Source organism: Oncorhynchus keta, chromosome 31 (assembly GCF_023373465.1).
Source record: "Oncorhynchus keta strain PuntledgeMale-10-30-2019 chromosome 31, Oket_V2, whole genome shotgun sequence".
Classification (NCBI taxonomy): Eukaryota; Metazoa; Chordata; class Actinopteri; order Salmoniformes; family Salmonidae; genus Oncorhynchus; species Oncorhynchus keta.
Window position 1 is genome coordinate 22,531,268 of NC_068451.1, and position 22,494 is coordinate 22,553,761.

At 45.0% G+C, this 22,494-nt stretch overlaps 2 protein-coding genes and 3 pseudogenes across 5 annotated transcripts; 3 read left to right on the plus strand and 2 right to left on the minus strand.

Annotated features, from left to right (window-relative positions):
- Window positions 1–1,999: 1,999 nt before the first annotated feature.
- On the minus strand, window positions 2,000–3,394 carry LOC127914327 (trypsin-3-like; annotated as a pseudogene).
- Window positions 3,395–4,213: 819 nt separating this feature from the next.
- On the minus strand, window positions 4,214–5,262 carry LOC127914326 (CD209 antigen-like protein C; annotated as a pseudogene).
- Window positions 5,107–7,567, plus strand: LOC118364612 (trypsin-3-like; annotated as a pseudogene).
- A 139-nt stretch (window positions 7,568–7,706) lies between these two features.
- Window positions 7,707–14,226, plus strand: LOC118364611 (uncharacterized). Of its 4 annotated transcripts, none has more exons than XM_035746302.2 (4): window positions 7,707–9,420; window positions 9,518–10,246; window positions 10,415–10,840; window positions 10,967–14,226. In XM_035746302.2, exons 2-4 carry the CDS (start codon window positions 9,991–9,993, stop codon window positions 11,896–11,898), a joined length of 1,614 nt encoding a protein of 537 aa, XP_035602195.2. In that variant the 5' UTR covers window positions 7,707–9,420; window positions 9,518–9,990; the 3' UTR covers window positions 11,899–14,226. The 4 variants fall into 4 exon arrangements, with proteins under 4 accessions (XP_035602195.2, XP_035602194.2, XP_052345925.1 ...); XM_035746301.2 differs by having other exon boundaries at window positions 7,707–9,243; XM_052489965.1 differs by having other exon boundaries at window positions 7,707–9,243; window positions 10,442–10,840.
- A 236-nt stretch (window positions 14,227–14,462) lies between these two features.
- On the plus strand, window positions 14,463–22,454 carry LOC118364089 (zinc finger protein 628-like). The gene is made up of 2 exons (XM_035745327.2): window positions 14,463–14,919; window positions 15,385–22,454. The coding sequence occupies exons 1-2, from the start codon at window positions 14,526–14,528 to the stop codon at window positions 19,314–19,316; spliced, it is 4,326 nt and encodes a 1,441-aa protein (XP_035601220.2). The 5' UTR covers window positions 14,463–14,525; the 3' UTR covers window positions 19,317–22,454.
- The last annotated feature ends 40 nt before the right edge of the window (window positions 22,455–22,494 follow it).

The window sequence follows — 22,494 nt, forward strand, 5'->3', positions numbered from 1 at the left end:
AGTATAAATCAAATATAATTTCATTGTCGGCCTTCGTGTCAACCCTTATTTCAACTTTGTCCAACACCAACAGAATCCTCACAAAATATATTTTGAATTCATATCTCTTCTAGGGCTGTGATGATACCAGTATCGCAATATCTTTTCCATGGCAAAAATGAAAACATGAAGCAGACCAGACTCTTTGGTCCTTTTATTTTCCAAGCTATAGCTTTAAAAATAAATACATGTGATTCTGGATAAAAAACACAATGATGTTTGTTTCCAACTTCAAGGCTGTTTCCCCAAAGAAGTTAAATCCACTTTGTGTTTTGTTTCCTTGCCACGATACTGGTATCACCCCAGCCCTAACAACTTGAAAAGCACCAGTGTCAAAATGGAGTAGTTTTCAAAATAAAAGCCTGACCATATTTATTAGAGTTTCACATAAAAAAGGTTTTTCTCCTGTACCCTGATTTAAGATGAAAACAGACCAAACCAGCTTTTGATCATTTTGATAGCAATAATGTCAGTACTACGACATGTAAACTACATGAACAAAAGTATGTGAACACCTGCTCATCGAACATCTCATCCAAAATCATGGATATTAATATGGAATTGGTCCCCCCTTTACTGCTATAACAGCCTACACTCTTTTGGGAAGGCTTTCCATTAGATGTTGGAACATTGCTTCCATTCAGCCACGAGCATTAGTGAGGTCGGGCACTGATGTTGGGCGATTTGACCTGGCTCGCAGTCTGAGTTCCAATTCATCCTAAAAGTGTTTTCCTGGCATCCGCCAAACCAAGATTCATCCATCGGACTGCCAGATGGGGAAGCGTGATTCATCACTCCAGAGAATGTTTTTCCACTGCTCCAAATCCAATGGTGGCGAGCTTTACACCTCTCAAGCTGACGCTTGGCATTGTACATGGTGATCTTAGGCTTGTGTACGGCTGCTCGGCCATGGAAACCCATGCCATGAAGCTCTCAATGAACCGTTCTTGTGCTGACGTTGCTTCCAGAGGCAATTTGGAACTCGGTAGTGAGTGTTGCAACTAGTTCTGTTGCGGTGACTATATTACTGGCACACTGGCGGTCACGTGTCATGAGGGCAGTCAAATTCCACATGACCATTTAGTCACGGTAATTAGGCTTCTCCAAGCTCTGATGCTGCTGATGGTCATTAGTAGGCTGGCCACTCGATTTCGTCTCTGCGTTATATTAGCATCGAACATGTCACCATTCCTAGGAGAGGGGCTGACCATGATAATTTATTGTTAAAACGAGAGGCTGCCTGGATCTTTACCTTAAAGACCCTTGCTCCCTTCGGTCTCAACGTAGACTTTGATCTGAAGCCATTCTTGTGATTATTGTGACTTTGCCAATGATAATTGTTTGTAAGCTTGTGTAGTCTAAAATGAATTTATGATCATATGCTGTTCTTTGTATGCCATTTTAATATTTGAGAATTAACCAATGATATTAGGCCACTCTTGGCCATGATTACAGACACGTGTGTCTTTTGACACTATCTAAACGAGTCATCCCGCAGTGTTTGTGATTAAACCCTGATGAAGACAGCTTGGCTGTCGAAGCGTTGGATATTACATTTTTGCATCTGAGTTCCTAGAGTGTGTGGCTCTCCTTTATTTTCAGGTCATTCAGTAACATACCAAACTTGCTAACCGCCTGGCACTCTATTGTCCTATCACTCTGACATCAATGCAAATGGAATGAAAAATCTAATCAAACACTTAATGAGAGCCCAAGAAATCATGTTGTGCAACATTTCTATAGGCTATGCAATTGAGAAAACAGAGTGATGGCCTCTATTAAAAAGAGGAGGATCCCATCAGCTTTCAATAGGCTAGGCCTACTATCTATTTCTCAACTTTCCTATTATTCGTGCTTCTCTTTAAAACAGGAGTATAGCCTATCTTGCTGGAATGAAAATGAAACACGAGAAAAGCGTCCTCCATTCACTATTTTAGTGAAAAAATAACCGAAGACAGTATTTAAAAGTAAAATATAATTTATTTTCTCATGACAGTTGTTGTTATCATGGATTTCTATCTGAGAGAAGATGTCTCCTCCAGTCTAGATCAATTAGTTGGAGGACATGGTGCTACTGATCCAGGATTTGTAGTTGCAGACCTTGGTGTAGACACCAGGCTTGTTCCTCTGGGCACAGCCGTAACCCCAGGACACAACACCCTGCAGCTGACCATTGCACACCACGGGGCCACCGGAGTCTCCCTAATAGAGAGATGGGGAGACAGAAATTAAAAGTGAGCAGATTTGTTTCAGGGTATCAGTCAATCTAGGTTGAAGGATGGTTTTTGGAAATTCTATAATCGTATTTTCATTCCTTCTGTTTATGGATCAGTGGAAGTGCTTCAACTCTGCTTACCTGGCAAGAGTCCTTGCCTCCCTCCATGAAGCCAGCACAGAACATGTTGGAGGTGATCTGTCCAGGATAGGCGCTGTTGCAGCTGCTGCTGCTCAGGATGGGGAGATCCAGGCACCTCAGAGTGTCGGGGTAGTTGCCTAGAGACCAGCAGAAGAGGATTAGTCTCTCGATCATTCTCTCTTTGGTTCTGAGTGGTCAGTGATATAATTTATCATCAGTTTGAGAAACAAACTGTCTTTGTGGGCATATTGTTAATGCTACTCACTGCTGCTGCCGGATAGGTTGCCCCAGCCAGAGACCAGACAGCGGGTGCCAGAGCTGGCACAGCTGGAGGGCAGAGCCACAGTGCTCACATAGCTGTTCAGGGAGGCGGGCCTGCTGAGCTTGATCAGCATGATGTCGTTGTCCAGGTTGCGGCTGTTGTAACTGGGGTGCATGATGACCTTTACTGAGTCGATGAACTGCTCAGTACCCTCGTTGACGGCAATGTTGCTCACCCAGACGCACCTGGATGCGGCTGGGGAGAGAGAGGGGAGGGTTAATCAGATGTACTCAGACAAATGCAGTTTCATGTCAAACATACTGTAGATGGCTTTGGTAAATGTTTTTGAAGAAAGTTTCACCAGTCACTTACGACTTGTAGCAGTGAGCAGCAGACACCACCCATGTGCTGGAGATCAGGAGCCACCACAGAAGTGGTAGCCAGACTGCAGTGATGCCTGGTAGGATGCAGAGTTTTTCTGCACTCGTACCCTCCAACAATCTTGTCATCCTCATCGTCAATGGGGGCAGCGACTGAGTGGGATGTAAAGGAGAAATCGTTGTAAAGAAATAGGTAAAATGTACCAAACTTTTCAAACAGTGTATAGCTTAATCCAGAGTTGTATTTTCATGCAGTCTCCAATCTTTTGGCCCACATATTATTTCCTGTTGAATAAACCGGTACTCACATGCCACAGCGAACAGAGCGAGAAGAATGATGACCTTCATGGTTGTGTCCGTTTTTGCCTCGGTACTGAGCCACTGTCAGAGCCTCTTATAAACCCACTCTGTCCTCTGCCATTGGTCAGTCTCAAGGGCATACATGTATACATTTCCATTGGTACCTGTCAAACAGTAACTTGCGTGTGAACGGACATATGGCTAACGAAGCTCCTCAACTGAGGATGTGTGCTAAACGGCATTACCTTACATCCCTATGTAACTTCCTATCATGTTAAAATGAAAAGACTTTTGGCCCATTTTTTGACTCCTCATTGAAGGAATATAGAAATGTTTATTCATACAGTGCTTGGTTTTGTGTCACATACTTTCTCCAAAATATATTCACTACGAGGCCACAAGGGGGGGTTTCATGACCTAGCATTTGAAGTAAGCCTGGCATTTTGCAACTGGTTTCCAGTATTGGTCAGAAAGGAGAGTGTGTCTAAGGGTTCTCAGCTTCAGTTATCAATATAGGCTGTTTGTTACAGAGCCTGTTTCTTTGATATAAAAGAGCTAAAAAACAAACAGTATAACAACATTCATCATATGATCATGATATCTAATTGTTATAATCTAATGATAACATGTTTTATTGACCTCAGAAATACCTATAGATGCTGTACAGTATAGATGGTGTTACAAATACAGCAGAATGTCACTCATAATTTGGACATTTTCAGAATATATTTCATTGCATAAAAATTGATGAAAGGCTTTCTTTTCAATATTCAGGGAGAGGAAATTATTTTTTAGATTGTCACAAGAATGTATTTAAATGAAATAAAATAATGTAATGCTCTATTAGGATTTTTCTTGGTATATTACAGGAAAACATTTCAGATATGACAAAAATAAACATAAGGCTAATATGTTTGGTACAATGTGAACACAAATAGAATAGATGTTTAGTCTGGACAAGAACAGTTGGTACTGTTTGCTCAGTGAGATTATGATGTCATGGGGAATTGTTTCAGTCTTACAGGTGGTGTGTGACATGTGGGTGTGTTTGTGCATGTTTATCTGAAGCTTGTACCAAGTTGAGCTACTGATCAGCCAATTTCTCGCAAATCCAGTGCCGCCGTTCACTACACCTGAGATCATTCCAGTTTTTCTCTGGGTCATTGAAGGTGTTAACCTCAGCACAGTCCTCAGTAGAGTCGATAGAGACACCATTTGGCTCACCAGGAGACCAGAACCCTGTGATTATTAGTGTCCCGTCCACCCATTTCCAAGTCCCCTTTGTCTCTCTGTCAGTCAGACCAATCCAGAAAAACCTTTTAATTGTACAGATGAATTCCTGTTCTGCTCTGTTGTTTATGATCACCAGGTCTGCTCCTCTCTTTAGACAGTCCTGTCTGCTCTCATCCCAGGATTCAGTCCAGTCAGAGATGTAGTACAAACTGGAACCAAACTTCTTCCATACTTCAAGGCAGGTTTGATTCAGCATATTGTACCTTCTCTTTAGATCTGCCTTTTCTTTATCCAGGTTTTTGTTTTGGACCTGTAGCTCGTCTCTCTGTTCAGTCAGGTTGTTGTTGCTGGTTCTATAAACTAACAACCAAACGGACAGTGACTCCATTATAGTAGACAAACAGCACCATGTTCCCAGCCAGTAGTAGAAGGCACAGCAGGCCCAGACACGCTGCAGCAACTCTGGAACATCTCCCCTTTGAGCCCTCAGAGCCGTAGTTACTGTCTCCAGGTCTACTCCTTGGTGTGGTGTCTTCTGTCTTGGTACCAGAATCATGTCCTTTCAGGGTCTCTGCACTGACAAATAGGACCGTAGTCCACTCATCAGAATCACCACAGTCTCGTTCCACCCTTTTAATGCATTTTGTGCTGTCAATGATACACTCAGAAATCATGTTATTTTCCTCTGTCATTCCAATTCAACTATAACATACACTGTATTCTAATGTGTCTCTGTGACTGCACTGTACTCACTGTGCTGGAGTTAAGTCCCTAGGCAACAGGAAGACAACAGTGAGACAGGAAATAACAACAGTACCACCCGCCATGCAATTGTTAAAAGTGTTAGAAAATATTCAACTAAGCTGCCACTTAAGTTGTGTGTATGAAAATAAGAATAAGAAAAATGCTGATGCTTGTGTCACTTCAGATGGACATAATTCTTTCCCAGGTAGAGTAACGTCTGAGTGTCAAATATAGGCCTACTGTTCACAGAAGTGCAAATCCTTGAGAAGATCAGATAACGTGGCTGGTGAAGTGGGTATATAACAAGTTTGTCTTCGTGATTGAGTCCGGTGTTGCAGCTAAAAAACACAATCATGAAGTACCTTATTCTCCTGGCTCTGTTTGCTGTTGCATGTAAGTCCTTGCTTTACTCGTTGAGAGAAATTGTTTAAGTTCGTATTGGTGTCCATCCTGTGATAATACTCTGAATAGTGAATATTTACTGAACACGGGTACCGTTCTGTTTGCATGAGTTGTATTTCCATGCAATTTGACACTGATTCTTTCTGTCTGTATTTCAGTCGCTGCCCCCATTTGACAATGAGGATGACAAGATTGTTGGAGGGTATGATTGCAGAAATAACTGCAACCTACCAGGCATCACTGCAGTCTGGCTACCATTTCTGTGGTGGCTCCCTGATCTCCAGCACATGGGTGGTGTCTGCTGCTCACTGCTACAAGTCGTAAGTACTGATTAAACTTTTTTCAAAAACATTTACCAAAGCCATCTACAGTATGTTCGACATAACTGTATTTGTTCATCTGATTAACCCTCTCTCCCCAGCCACATTCAGGTGTGTCTAGGTGACCACACAACATTGCCACTGAGCTGTTCAACTCAGTGAAGGTCATCATGCACCCCAGTTACAACAGCCGCAAACTGGACAATGACGTGAAGCTGAACAAGCTCTGGCACCTGCTGGCTGGGGCAACCTACCCAGCAGAGGCTGTGAGTAGCATCAACAATATGCCCATAAATACTTTTGGTATTTGTTGTTTATCAAACCAATTACAAATTATATCACTGACCAGTCAGAACCAAAGGGAGAATGTTTGATATACTAGCCTTCTACCCCAACCCACTGTTCTGCCTGGAGCTCCCCATGCTGAGCAGCAGCAGCTGCAATAGCACCGACCCTGGACAGATCACCTCCAACATGTTCTGCACTGGATTCATGGAGGGAGGCAAGGACTCTTGCCAGGTACACAGAGTTGAATTCATAGCACACCGTTCTACTGTTGTCCTTTTCATATGATTTGTTAAAAGCTCTCATCTGTTGTGATTAACCAGCATCAACCAATATTGAAAGATGCACGTCTAACCACCTTTCTCTTGCCCCATCTTCATTCTGTCAGGGAGACGCCGGTGGCGGGCAGCTGCAGGGTGCTGTGTCCTGGGGTTACAGCTGTGCCAAGAGGAACAAGCCGGGTGTCTACAACTCCTGGATCAGCAGCACCAAGTCTTCCAACTAATTGATTTTGACTGGAAGAGACATTCTCTAAGACAGAAACACATAACTGGTATGAGAAAATAACCACCATCGTTGACTTATTCATTCTTTTAAAGTGCAATATGTGCTTTTAGGAAGGTGTGAAACAGGTATCTGGCTCGTGCTTATTATGTGTAACTTGTAAAGCAAGAGTTGCAGACAACAGCTAAATCGGTTCAATGCTGATTGTCCACTGTCCTATCTGTTTCCTCTCCATGCTAAAATGCAGTTAGCTGGTAAGCTGTTTCCTGGAAACTTGATGACATGTGAATGAACTTCTGTCAGTGGAAATATGATGACTTGTGAACTTGCAACTGCAATAGACATGAGTAGAAAATACTTTTGTTCATCGCTTCATAGGTTAATGGAACTTACCCAAATTTAGTATTTTCAGCTGCCACTATGGCCTATTAATTGCCTTACGTCCCTAATCTTACTACATTTGCACACACTGTATATAGATTTTTCTATTGTGTTATTGACTGTACTTTTGTTTATCCCATGTGTAACTGTTGTTTTGTCTCACTGCTTTGCTTTATCTTGGCCAGGTCGCAGTTGTAAATGAGAACTTGTTCTCAACTGGCCTACCTGGTTGAATAAAGTGCAGAATTTTTTGTTAATTTAGTAGAATATTTTGATATTTTGACAATATGCATACAATTAACCCAAATGTTTCACTATTCAGCTAAGACAGTTAATGAATAAAGGTTTGTGTTCGTTTGTCTGCTGACTTAAATTGGTGAACTTCAAATGGCAAATGCCTCTTTGATGAGGTTTAACGAGGTTGGCATCCAAAACAATGTTGCATTACTGCCTCTTACTATACTGGAGTCCAACTCCCTTATACTTTTCTTGAAAAACAAATAAAATACCCTACCATCTAACACTACACTCAAATACCACCACCATACTCCACAATTTAAATCTATTTAGTCCTACCTCAGGCCAACAACCTGAAAGGATGGGACACCACTTAACACACCCTGTAACTCTGATGTCAAGTCTTGCACACCCGAATACCTCTCTGCAGCTGCCACCACTACCTCAATTTTCTGTGACTTACGTTCCATCCCTGCAGTACAGTTGATAACCATTGGATTTGTAGCATTTTATAGCAATCTTACTGAAACATCACTTGCTGGCCTATCCCTCTGTACTGGTACAGATCTACTACTCACACCACTCCACTCAGGATCCCTCCCCTTGACCCATCTTCCACACTGCCTCAGCATATGATAACTTCTGCACGACTCTAACCCTGGAAACCTCAACCTGCCTCTCACATGGGACATTTCTAATCCCCAGCCCCATAGACGCCACTAGAATGAACACATACCGCTACTTTCCACAATACTACACATTCCTTTGTCACATGCCCTTCTGCACACTTCACACCTAGGAACCTTCCTCCTACACACTGCTGCCACATGAGCTTGACACCTGTAATAAAGTAATGCATTCGGCCCAAAAGCTCGTACAGGATAATGTATCCTGACATCCCTGTCGGGCAAAGACAGCATCAAAACTCAAAAGAACAGACAATGACTTCTGTTTCACCACTCCCGCCACCCTGTCTGCGTCACACCAAACGACAACCTTCACAAAAACTGGGAATCTTCCCCTTCAGTTGGTCAACTTTTACATTTACTGCTACCCCAGTAAATCACTCCTTTCAATGGCACCCCTTCATTGAGAGCAAAACAATTCACATTTCTTGCCTCCATTCACTTAATGTGGAGAGCCTTCTCCCTCTGACCAGCAGAAACACAAACAATTATCACAGACCACTTATGGTTACCCTTACCGATTCCACAGCACCAAACTGTTTTCACCCACCCTGAAACCACAAATGGATCACCCATAAAGCAAGGGTCCATTTTTAACAAACATGTCACTCCTACAATCACAGACTCATCTTTAATCTGACCCTAGGCCCTGAGAACTTCACCACACCTACCACCTCCGATGCTTCGACCTCATTAACTTCCCTTTCTCCTCCTGTCTTAAGATGGCTCTGCTTGCACTTTCTAACATTCTTATTTAACAAACCATCTCCCTTTTCCCGTCATGTTTAACCGACTCAAGCTCATCCTCTTCCGTCCTCCCTCCCTATCTCCCTCTTTTAGACCTCCTCTGCCCTCCATCCCTCCTCCGCATTCAAAGTATTCGTCTCCTTATGATAATACTGCACTTCTCCTGACATACATATTGTTCTTCCCTTATAGCAAATGCCTCACATTCCTATTCCCTTAAACTAGCGCTGGGAACATGTGACAGTGGAATGGTGACGTCAATATTCAGCGACGCTCTACGGTTTGTGTACAATTTCAAGCTTGATGGGAGGGTTACGTTTAGGACAACTGCATCAAATGTGCCTTTGTTTTGTCTTATAATCGTGGGGTGAGTAAAATAAGATTTTATCCCACTAAGTGTATTGACGTTTTCGAGATTAAAGCTAGCTAACTTGAAGCGCAGTGCTATATCAGCATCACCAGTAATATATGCGGAATGCGCAACCATTGCGGATGTGGTGCAGAAAAAAATGCGCATCGCTGCGACAAAAATACAATTATAAAGGTGCTAGAAATCATCATCAAGTTGAAACTTATGTTGTAAATTATTTGTCATTTGTTTAACTCTTTGGTAACATGTATTATATTTCTCTCTTTTGTAGAATTCCCTGGATCCTCTATTTACTCAAGTGTTTCTGCACTTTTGCATATCTCTGTTGATGGGTACTTTCATATAGTTGTTTTTGCACTAATATAAAGGAATTTAAATTCTAGTTTTCAGAGAGAGTGCATGTCTCTCTTTGCCATATTTTGCAGTTGATGAACGTCTGCTCCAGGACTTTAGCTGTAGGCTACCTGGTATGAATGAATAATATCGTATGCAAACGAATGCACATTATAGTGAATGTTGATCTCAGTGCGTCCCTGCACATGATGCTCTCCTAGCGCCCCTATTTTTTTATGTGTCACTTAGTCGTATCCTGTGAACATATGCCTTATGCTGCCCTCACTGAAAGAGTAGTTAGTTGTCAGGTAGATATTGCTCACGTCCCCAACAATGGTGTGGTACGGCCAGCCATCTGTCGCTGTGTGAATGGAACTGTCAGTTGGTCCGTCTGTAAACCAGGCCTGACTCATGACTGAGTACTACGAGGAGGGGGGTTTGCTGTACGAGCACTCGCCTCCCATGCACATCAAAGTGGAGTCTCCGGAGGGACCCTTCGGAGGAGGCGTCTCAGAGGACGGCTTTCCCAGGGAGGATGAGGACTCGGAAGGCAGCTGTGACCAAAGCAGCGGGCTTCCTGGTGGACTCCCCTTCAACGTGGTGGTGGTGCATCCTAACATCATGACCCCTGGCATGTCCTCAGATGACCTCCTATCCATGGAACAGCGTAAGCTTTAGCCAACTTTTAGCTATTAAACGCATGTCTACTGTTCAATTGATGCTTGCAGTGGTGCTCTGTACTGTTATGATAAATATGTTTTAACTATTACATTTTTATGTTTCACCTCATATGACACATAGTAAACACCTTTAGATCAACTCTGTCTTTCTGTAGACAGAGGTTTGTCCTCTGTGTTGACAGCAGGGGGTGCAGGAAAGAGGAAGAGTCGTTTTAGCGGTGCAGAGCTGGAGGTGCTGGTTTCTGAGGTGACGCGGTGTGAGGGAGAGCTTTTTGGTCCTGCTGGGAGGCTCCGGCGCAGGGAGAGAGAGAGGATCTGGGCAGGGATCCTGGAGCGGGTCAACGCTGTGTCCAGAGTCCCTCGCACCCTCCGCGAGGTCAAGAAGCGCTGGGACGACCTGAAGAGACGCAATGGAGGCAGGCTGGCAGACGCTAGGCACCGCACTTGTTACCTGCCATCCAACAGAGGGGCTTCCATGCTGGGACGGTCAGCTCAGGCAAGCCCCAGGCTTCACCAGGCCAGACAGAAGCAAAGCACCAGAGGGAAGGCCAGTTCCACATGCTTCACTGATACAGAACCAGGTAAATCTGAACACTAACAATGAGGTAAAGTCTTAGATTCAAGACTTGTAGGAACATTCAGATAATACATATAAAAACTGCACTTTTTAACCACTGCTTTCTACTATGTCCTCTTGTTTACTGCAGTGGGTGGAGGTGAAGGGTTGGAGAGGGATGGCTTTGAGAAGGATGAGGATAGTGGTGAGCGGGAAGGGGAGGTGGGAGAGGCGGAATGCGAGGGGGCAGAGAGCAGTATGGAGGAAAAGCTGGGTTTAGGACTGGGACTGGGGATAGGACCTCCCCCTAACTCGGAACGCTGGCTGCCTCCCTCTCCCCTCTACAGCGCCCCTTTCCTCAATGGGACCCCTCAGCCTAGTCCCCAGCCATCACTAGGGGCCCAGCAGGGACCATTGGAGGCCCCTCCTCGCGGCTTATGGCTGGAGGACGAGCTCCGCGGCGTGGGGGAGGCAGCTCTGCAGCTGGGGGATCGGGTGGAGCAGAGTCTTCGGGAGTTTGGGGAGGGATTCAGACGTGATATGAGAACATTAGTAGCCTCTCAAGAGGCACTGGCAACTAGCCTACAGCAAAACAATGTTCTCCTGCAAAGGTTGCTGGGAGTCCTAGAGGTACAGCAGCAGCAACAACCACCACAGCAGCAGCCACATCATTCCCAAAAACAACAGCCACAACAGTCAATAATGCAGCAACCACAACAGTTACAGCAGCAGCAACCACAGCCTCAACAACCAATTCGGCAGCAGCCGCAGCAGCAACAACAGATACAGCAACCCCAACTGGTGCAGCAACAACAACAGATACAACCACAACAGCAACAACTGTTACTACAGCAACCCCAACTGGTGCAGCAACAACAACAGATACAACTGCTACCACAGCAACCACAGCAGCACCCCCAGAGTCCAAGTAATCAACCAACTTTAGCAGTTGCCACTGTACCACCACCCCCAGATATTCTTGATGGTACCACCCATCCAGATCCACCCGCAGTCATTAATGGAACCGTCCAACGGCCAAGGCGGGGGAGAATTGTTGACCATAGACGAAGAAGAAGGCGTTAGATAAAGATGAAAATAAGCTTTAATGTACTTTATTTATTTTCTCTAATACAAGCTGATTTGAAATAATTGTGTCCCTTTAATTTCAACCAAAGTCGAAAAAGTTGTTTCTTTAGCACATTTGTTATGTAGAGTGTTGGAAGTATTCAGACCCCTTGACTTTTTCCACATTTTGTTACGTTACAGCCTTATTCTAAAATGTATTCGATTACTGTTGTTCCTCATCAATCTACACACAATACCCCATAATGACAAAGCAAAAACAGGTTTTTAGAAATGTTTGCATTTTTTTTTTTAAATGAACTGAAATAACTTATTTACATAAATATTCAGACCCTTTGCTATGAGACTGAAATTGATATCAGGTGCATCCTTTTTCCATTGATCATCCTTGAGATGTTTCTACAACTTGATTTGAGGCCACTGTGGTAAATTAAGGTCCCACAGTTGACAGTGCATGTCAGAGCAAAAACCAAGCCATGAGGTCAAAGGAATTGTCTGTAGAGCTCCGAGACAGATCTGGGGAAGGGTACCAAAATATTTATGCAGCATTGAAGGTCCCTAAGAACACAGTGGCCTCTATCATTCTTAAGTGGAAGAAGTTTGGAACCACCAAAATCTTCCTAGAGCTGGCCTCCCGGCTAAACTGAGCAATAGGAGAAGGGCCTTGGTCATGGAGGTGACCAAGAACCCGATGGTCACTCTGATAGAGTTCCTCTGTGGAGATGGGAGAACCTTCCAGAAGGACAACCATCTCTGCAGCCCTCTACCAATCAGGCGTTTATGGTAGAGTGACCAGATGGAAGCCATTCCTCAGTAAAAGGCACATAACGGCCTGCTTGGAGTTTGCCAAAAGGCACCTGAAAGGACTCTGACCACGAGAAACAAGATTCTCTGGTCTGATGAAACCAAGATTGAGCTCTTTGGTATGAATGCCGAGCGTCACGTCTGGAGGAAACCTGGCACCATCCCTACGGTGAAGCATGGTGGTGGCTGCATCATGCTGTTGGGATGTTTTTCAGTGGCAGGGAGACTAGTCAGGATCGAGGGAAAGATGAACAGATCAAAGTACAGAGAAATCCTTGATGAAAACCTGCTCCAGAGTGCTCTGGACCTCCGATTGGGGTGAAGGTTTACCTTTCAAAGGGACAATAACTCTAAGCACTCAGCCAAAACAATGCAGGAGTGGCTTCGGGACAAGTCTCTGAATGTCCTTGAGTGGCCCAGCCAGAGCCCAGAATTGAACCTGATCGAACATCTCTGGAGAGACCTGAAAATAGCTGTGCAGTGATGCTCCCCATCCAATGGGAGAAGCTCCCCAAATATAAGTGTGCCAAGCTTGTAGCGTCATACCCAAAAATACGTGAGGCTGTAATTGCGACCAATGGTATTTCAACAAAGTAAGTTGAGTGTGCTCTGTACTGAGTAAAGTGTCTGAATACTTATGTAAGTGTGATATTTCTGTATTTTATTTTTAATACTTTTGCAAACATTTCTAAAAAAATAATATTTTTTTGCTTTGTCATTATGGGGTATTGTGTGTAGATTGATGGAAGAAAAAAACGATTTCATACATTTTAGAATACGGCTGTAACGAAACAAAAATGTGCAAAAAGTCAAGGGGTCTGAATACTTTCCGAATGCACTGTATATATTATTCAAACTAAACACAGTAGGCTAATTGAAGGTTCAGCCCTCATCCACATATATTAGCATAATGTATTGGTTGGAAGTTGCTTCAATAGAACCAAGACATTTCTGTTTTGCCCAAATCTTGTAGATAGACAATCAGCATTTCATTTACAGAAAGCACTTTGGAGTCTGCAGCAATCTATCATTAGAGCATATTAGTAAATTACCATTGCAATGTAATATACCAATGCTCGTCCAGTTGTATGATACATATTAAACATGCATTGTGTGACAGGCTGGACATACACATGCAAATCTTAGAAAAAAGTATTATACAATGTGTATTTAACATGATGACGTGATGATAAATCATTATATTTGGACTATACTGTTTAAGATATGGAAATGTTTCCCTACATAGCTCTGAAATGAAAATCTGCATCAGTATGTATTTTGCTTCAGATTTTCATTATTTGTTTCTCGTGATGTTATCAATTTATTAAGCATTATCTACAAGTATGATGTTATCTTGCATGCAGTTTCTGATTATGTAGACAATAAAATGCAAGGGATCTGTAAACAAATTAAGCATTTGTGTACCATTTTGCACAATTTATACACCTAAATATAGTTGAAGGGTCTGACTCTGTTCTGAGACATGTATTGACTAAAGATTAATAAAGGCAACCCTGAACTATATCTCGCCGCAGCTCTTCAATAGCTCTTTATTAAGACAAGTGCCGGTGGTGCAATCTGTTGACTGATGTGAGTGAATGCTCATGGATAAACGTAAAATGCATTGCATTCGTTTCAATACTCATGACAATCTGAAGTGGATAAACATAGCAGAATGCAGGGCAGGCGAAGACCTTTCACTTCACACCATCACACTCTAGCGGCCAGTAACATAATATACAATTCGTTTCGCCTTCTGCCTTCACGTTGAGGAAGAGGGGTCATAGAGAACCATCTTTGGAGGAGTGCTACATGGGTAAAACATGGCTGCTGTGAATTCGTCAGAGAGACGCCAGGGCGACCCCAACGATGAGCTGGGGGACCCGGGGGGTGCAGCACAGAAATGCGAAACATCTGACTATAAATCGAGAGACCTCGATAACACTTTTGCTGTTGAATTAGACAGAATTCCCAAGGACTCAAATGAAAATAGAGAATCTAGTATTGTTACCGATGGGCTTGCTAGCCAGACTGAAAGTAGCATTGCGCTTCGAGCTAATGATAGATCAGAGATATGTAATGAGTTGGTATATTTAACATCTTCTGAAGAAAAGACCCACAACACCGACGTTTCCTTCAACAAGCAGCGGCATTTCGATTGGTCTGAGACGGAGGACGAGGAAGACTGCACGGATGCAAAAGAGAATGGAAACGACGGTAAGTTTGTTTGCTAGCTAGCGTTGACTATGTTTCTTTCTTCGAATAGCCTGCCTTATCAATATTAGCTATCTAAGTTTCGTCTTATCTATTTTGGAAAACAGTCGTGTGCATAAACAGACTGAAATCTACCGGGTATCCCTGGAAACATGCAGGATGCAGCATTGACTGTAAATGTGCTCATGCTCACTTTAATTGCAAAGATGCTAGCTAGTTGTCTCATGCACTTAATGAGCTAGCTTTGTTATTGGCCAACCGTTTATCCAATAGGATATTGATCATGCAGGCGACTCAAAATAGTACACTGACATTACCCTTCGTCGTCAAATTCCTTTATTCATGATATTTGTGTGGAGATTGATTTGTGTAGTAGGCCTGTTTTCATATTTAGTCTCAAAGCGTTTGTATTCATGCTTACTCATGAACGCTTCACAATGGCAATGTTGTATTACTTTGTATTTACAGTTCGTAATGGTAAGATGGGGATGACTCATGAGGTGCAGCAGGATAAGATTACTGAAGATATCTCAGATGCAGAGGATGTGGAAAAGGAAAAATCACATTCTGACGAGGAGATGGATATATCAAAAGACACAGGTGAAGAACAAGATTGTAATGGAGGAAAGGGGGCGGAGGAGGAGGAAGAGGAAGAAGAAGAAGAAGAGGAAGAAGGAGGAGAACAGGACCAAACAGTGAAACGGAGGCAATGTAGTTTGGAGTGCAAAGACTGTGGGAAGAGGTTCACCCGTCGGGAGACATTCAACCTCCATCGCCACTTTCACGCTCACCAGGATGAACTGGCCTCACTCACCTGTAAGGAGTGTGGCCTTACCTTCCACCACCGCAGCAGCCTCATCAAGCACCGCAGTGAGCACCAACAGAAGGTTGAAGAGCCTGTGGAGCGGAAGAGGAGAAGGAGCCCACAGGGAGCCCACAGGGAGTCCACAGGGAGCCCACAGGGCGTCCACAGGGAGGAGAGGCCTGGCTTCCAGTGTGACCACTGTGAAGAGACTTTCCCATCACTGAGCAAACTGAGGCTCCACACCTGCGACTGTGCCCCGGATAAGGCGTACCGCTGCCCCCTGTGCCGCAAAGAGTTCCGCATGAAGATCTCCATCACCAGCCACATGCAGACCCACTCCCTGAGCTCCCACCCCTTCCGCTGCCAGGAGTGCCACAAGAGCTTCTCTGACATATTTTCCCTGCGTGACCACCAGGGCTCCCATGCCTCCCTCAAGCCCTACGCGTGCCCCGAGTGTGGCATGGTGTTCAGGCACCGCTCTGTCATGGAGGACCACCGTCGTAAGCACAAAGAGGACACACAAGGCCCCCACCGGTGCAACATCTGTGGGAAGCACTTCAAGTATTCCAGCCTCCTGCAACAGCACCAATACCTTCACACAGGCCAGAAACCCTTCCGCTGCCCAGACTGTGGCAAAACGTTTGCCTTAGCCCAGAACATGAAGGCGCACTGCCGCCAGCATAGACGGCACCCTCACGCCTGCTCTCTTTGCCCCCTCACTTTCCCCGACCAGGGCAGTCTACAGGCTCACGTGTCATGCCACGAGACAGTCGGGGGACTAGACAAGGAGAACACAAACCACGGGTTGGAGCCAAAACGTATATTCAACTGTCCCCTCTGTCCTCAGAACTTTCCTTCACCAGCTGACCTGAGGGCTCACATGCTGATCCATGAAGCGGAGCATGAGAGGATGGAGAACGGGGCGTGTAAAGACTGGGAAACAGACCGTTACACCTGTCCACACTGTCCTGCCACCTACTCTGACCAGTCTAATATGATGGCCCACCTGACAACTCACACGTCTGCCCGGGTCAGGGTAGAGAGGCAGGGTAATGGACTTGAAGTAGGGAGATCTGCTCCACTTAACACTGCCAACGTCCCAGGGAGGTGGCATAGGGAGGAGATGAGTAGTAAGCCTTTAAAGTGTCCAGACTGTGGCAAGTCGTTCCGTCACCGCTCTGTGTTAACGTTGCACATGCGTATTCATTCCAAGGACAAGCCTTACCAGTGCAGGGTGTGCAACAAGTCCTTCAGATTCAACAGCTATCTGCAGCAGCACATGATCATTCACACCGGGGAGAAACCATACAAGTGCCCAGACTGCAGCAAGGACTTTGCTTTCCTGCAGAACATGAGAACCCATCAGAGGCTGCACACACAGAAACCGTTCCGCTGCACAAAGTGCCGTAAGGGATACAGCGACGAGAATCAGCTTCAGCGCCATTTGCTGTCACACAACGGCGAAAAGCCCCACAAGTGCCACCTCTGCGAAAAGAGCTTTGGGCTGGCCTACCTGCTGCGGGACCATCTGAACACCCACACAGGCGAGCGGCCCCATCGCTGTCAGGAGTGCCACAAGACGTTCCCCTGGCTCGGCAGCCTGCTGGTGCATCAGAAAATCCACGCTCGAAAGCGCCAGGGGTCGAGTCAGCCTTACTCTTTTCCAATGGCCATGAGGATAAGAGGCAAGGGTAGCAGGGGCCGGAGCGGAGGCAGGCTGGCATCAGGCTGGCCCAGGTTGGGTGGAATGGGGCGATCGGGTATGGACACGCCCCAACAAACACCTCCATATCAAGTCCCAATGTCAAGGAGTCCTGAGTGGCAGAGGAGGCCGGCCCAGCCACAGCCACCCATGTTTTCATCCCAGATGGATATGCAGCAGCCAGGGGAGACGTCTGCGAGAAGGCCTCCACCAGTCCACCAACAGTGGCGGGTGGAAGGTGGAGAACTGAGGCCTGTCCCACAGCCTAACCAGTCTCAACCGTCTCAGGATCCTGAAAGACAACCAGCGCCTGTCCAACAGCAGCCATCTCCACAAATACAGCCTCAGCAGGTACCACAGTCTCCACTGATACAACAACAAGTACAGTTACAGCTACAGCTACAGCCACATCTACATCCGCAGCTGCGCCAACAGCAGGTTCAGCATCATCTACAGTCTCCGCTGATCCAACAGCAATTACAGTGGCAGCAACCAGGTGTACAGCTCCAGCCCCAGCTAGTACCACAACAGCAGTGGCAGCCTGCCAGACACTTGCTCCAGCAAAAGCTGCCCTGGTTACCAGATGCTCAGCCCCGGCCCGCCCCACCACAGCAACCCCAGCAGTGGCACTCAGATGGCCTGCCACGGCCACCCCCACAACAACAGCAGAGGAATTCAGGCAGGGCAGAGGCACCTACAACGTCACAGCCTGGTCTTAGTGCATCTCAGAGCCTAGAAACCCCTCCTCCGGGAGAAAGTGGAGGGACCATGCCCTTAGGTAACAAAACACCACCAGTGGCCGGGCCACAGAATCCCAGCCCATTAGCTGTGAGTGAGCAGGAGCAACACAGGCAACAGCCGAAGCCCATGAGCTGGGGTAACACACCCACTACACCACCAGTCCCCACACTGAGCTCTGTTCAGCTTGACTTCCCTGGGTCCCCCATTTACATGGATGGGGCTGCTTTGTGGGGTGGGCTGAGGACCTCTCCAGCAGTGCCACCATCCCAGAGCACATTAAACAAGCTGGGCCAAGAGCTTAATCTACCAAGATGGTCGAGTGTCTCAGTGCCAATGCAAAAAGCTGTTAATGAATCACCCACACCTCCTAGAAAAGAGGACACTAGAGTTTGGGACTTTAATGCACCTCTGGTAATGTCCCCAACTGTTAGTTCATCAGAGAAAGCTGGGAGTGGGCGTGAGCAGCAGAAACAGTGGTCTCCAGCTCTACTCAGTACATCCTCCTCAGCTCAGATGGGCCACAGCTCTGTCATGTCAATTCCAAGCGCTCCAACTCATGGGATTGGAGGTAGTCCCTGGGATTTCAAAGGATCCCCCTCAAACAAATCAGGCCTTAGCCAGGAGTTAGAGCAGCAGCAGCAAAAACATTTATCCTCCAGCTGGACCAATGTACCCACATCCACTCAGAATGTTCCCATCTCCATTCAATATGACCCACAACGTTTCACTCATGGGGTGGGACCCACTGTGTGGGGTTTCCAAACCACTCCATCTGGCCCGCAGCAGCAGCCAATTGTAACAGGCACTCAAATCATCATAAATCAGACCTCTCCTTTCTTCTCTCCTCTCCCTCCGCTCCCTCCTCTTAGTTTGCCTGGCTCACACCCTCTTCACTCTGTAGCAGTCGGCTCTCTACCAAGGCCTCCACACCCAAACATTTTCTTCACGCCACAGGCTGTCATGAGTGAGAGGCCACACATGACACAGACCCTGTCGCTACCTCAGCTCGCCCCACGGCCTGTTCCTCACAAACTGGGCCGTTTGCCTTACGCCCCAGACCGCCTTCTCCAGTGCATGATCTGTGGCTGCTCTCTACCCCGGGAGTTAGACTTGCAAATGCACTACATGCAGCATGCACAGGGAGAGATTTGACACTGGCAAAGAGTGTGTCTACTACTCTGTTTTTCCAAATGTTTTTAATGTACATTTATTTTATAACTATAGCAATTTAGCTGTGTTTTGTGTCCTTTTTGGACATTGTCCATGTTGTTGATCTCTCACTCTATAAGAAAGGGTCAGAGACTCTCAAAAAGTGTATAGTTTGTTAACTGACAACTGTGCTTGATGCGAACCAGGGACCCTCTGCACACATCAACAACAGTCACCCACGAAGCATCGTTACCCATCGCTCCACAAAAGCCGCGGCCCTTGCAGAGCAAGGGGAACCACTACTTCAAGGTCTCAGAGCAAGTGACGTCACCGATTGAAACACAACCGCTAACTAAGCTTGCGTTTCACATCCCTTACACTTGATAAAGTTTTCTGAGTTCACAGCTTTGCCTTGAACTTCAAATAACTTAGAAATATGACTGTGTAATGGATTTCTTGGCCAGTATCATCATATTTACTCTGTTGTAAACATAAACTGGGTAAATCCATGCTATTAGGTACACCACCCCGTTCACAAAAATATTTTGCACCTATAGACAGTGAGTCACCTGGCCGTGGCTTGCTATATACAGTGGGGCAAAAAAGTATTTAGTCAGCCAACAATTGTGCAAGTTCTCCCACTTAAAAAATATGAGGCCTGTAATTTTCATCATAGGTACACTAAAACTATGACAGACAAAATGAGAAAAAAAATCCAGAAAATCACATTGTAGGATTTTTTATTAATTTATTTGCAAATTATGGTGGAAAATAAGTATTTGGTCACCTACAAACAAGCAAGATTTCTGGCTCTCACAGACCTGTAACTTCTTCTTTAAGAGGCTCCTCTGTCCTCCACTTGTTGCCTGTATTAATGGCACCTGTTTGAACTTGTTATCAGTATAAAAGACACCTGTCCACAACCTCAAACAGTCACACTCCAAACTCCACTATGGCCAAGACCAAAGAGCTGTCAAAGGACACCAGAAACAAAATTGTAGACCTGCACCAGGCTGGGAAGACTGAATCTGCAATAGGTAAGCAGCTTGGTTTGAAGAAATCGTCTGTGGGAGCAATTATTAGGAAATGGAAGACATACAAGACCACTGATAATCTCCCTTGATCTGGGGCTCCACGCAAGATCTCACCCCGTGGGGTCAAAATAATCACAAGAGCGGTGAGCAAAAATCCCAGAACCACACGGGGGGACCTAGTGAATGACCTGCAGAGAGCTGGGACCAAAGTAACAAAGCCTACCATCAGTAACACACTACGCCGCCAGGGACTCAAATCCTGCAGTGCCAGACGTGTCCCCCTGCTTAAGCCATTACATGTCCAGGCCCGTCTGAAGTTTGCTAGAGAGCATTTGGATGATCCAGAAGAAGATTGGGAGAATGTCATATGGTCAGATGAAACCAAAATAACTTTTTTTGTAAAAACTCAACTCGTCGTGTTAAGAGGACAAAGAATGCTGAGTTGCATCCAAAGAACACCATACCTACTGTGATGCATGGGGGTGGAAACATCATGCTTTGGGGCTGTTTTTCTGCAAAGGGACCAGGACGACTGATCTGTGTAAAGGATCCATCAGCAAGGGCATTGAAGATTAAACGTGGCTGGGTCTTTCAGCATGACGATGATCCCAAACACACCGGCCGGGCAATGAAGAAGTGGCTTCGTAAGAAGCCTGTCAAGGTCCTGGAGTGGCCTAGCCAGTCTCCAGATCTCAAACCCATAGAAAATCTTTGGAGGGAGTTGAACGTCTGTGTTGCCCAGCAACAGCCCCAAAACATCACTCCTCTAGAGGAGATCTGCATGGAGGAATGTGCCAAAATACCATTAACAGTGTGTGAAAACCTTGTGAAGACTTACAGAAAACATTTGACCTCTGTCATTGCCAAAAAAGGGTATATAACAAAGTATTGAGAAACTTTTTATTGACCAAATACATATTTTCCACAATTTGCAAATAAATTCATAAAAAATCCTACGATGTGATTTTCTGGAATTTTTCTCATTTTGTCTGTCATAGTTGAAGTGTACCTATAATGAAAATTACAGGCCTTTCATCTTTTTAAGTGGGAGAACTTGCACAATTGGTGGCAGACGAAATACTTTTTTCCCCCACTGTAAAGCAGGCATCGGGGCATTCAGTTACTATTGAAATGAATGTTAGAATGGGCAAAACAAGTGACCTAAGAGACTGAGTGGTATGATCGTTGGTGTACAGTATCTCAGAAATGGCAGGCTTCCTGGATTTTTCAGAGATGAGTGTCTAGGGTTTACTGAGAATGGTGTGAAAAACAAAAAACAGTCAGCAGTACTAGATGGGTGTACTTTAAACTGGCCGCTGAGTGTGTATGTCAATTTATGGATCTTTGTTAGTTTTTCTGTGTACACTGTCTTCGTTACACCATTTAAATGTATTCATCAAACAAGTGGATTTCACCTGTGTTGCACTGTATATTTGTGCCTTTTATTGTTTCAAAACACTGCATGTTCTTTCTGCTCTCTCTTAATGTTGTAGTGGGTGTCATTCAAATTGTCAGGTCTGAATAATGAGTCATTTGTATGAGTCATTTCTTATTCTGTCTTCATTTGGGTGAACGTATATTTTGTTTTGGTGCTAGAGTTATGAAATTAGGGTTATTGGGTGGAGCACACGTTTTATCCAAACAGTGTGGCATGGGTTAGTATACAAATTAATGTATTGTTTTAAAATGAATAACTAATAACTCACTTTACCTGTTGGGTTTGTGATACTGTATACGCTTGTTTACACTGAGCTGCACTGGGATCGGAAAGCAATCGTGGTTATTTTAAGACACCGTGGAGCAGACGCGAGATATTCGTCGGGAAAACGTACCTCTATGCAAGGATGGGATAGGCCACTACTCCAAATGTTACCTTTATCCACATTGTACATATCTTGCGCCGGCTCCACGGTGTCTTAATGTAACCATGCTTGTGTTCAGACTCCAGTGCTGCTCAGTGTAAATCAACTTAATGGTAGGGTCGTTATCTCTGGCAAGACATAATGTAACATATTTGACGTTTTACTACATCTGTGCATTAGCAATAGTTTTAAATATGTAAATACCTGGTAATAAAAATCATTGAAAAAAAAATGTAATATTGTCGTCTGTATTCAATAAAACAATGACATAGTCCTGCAATAATC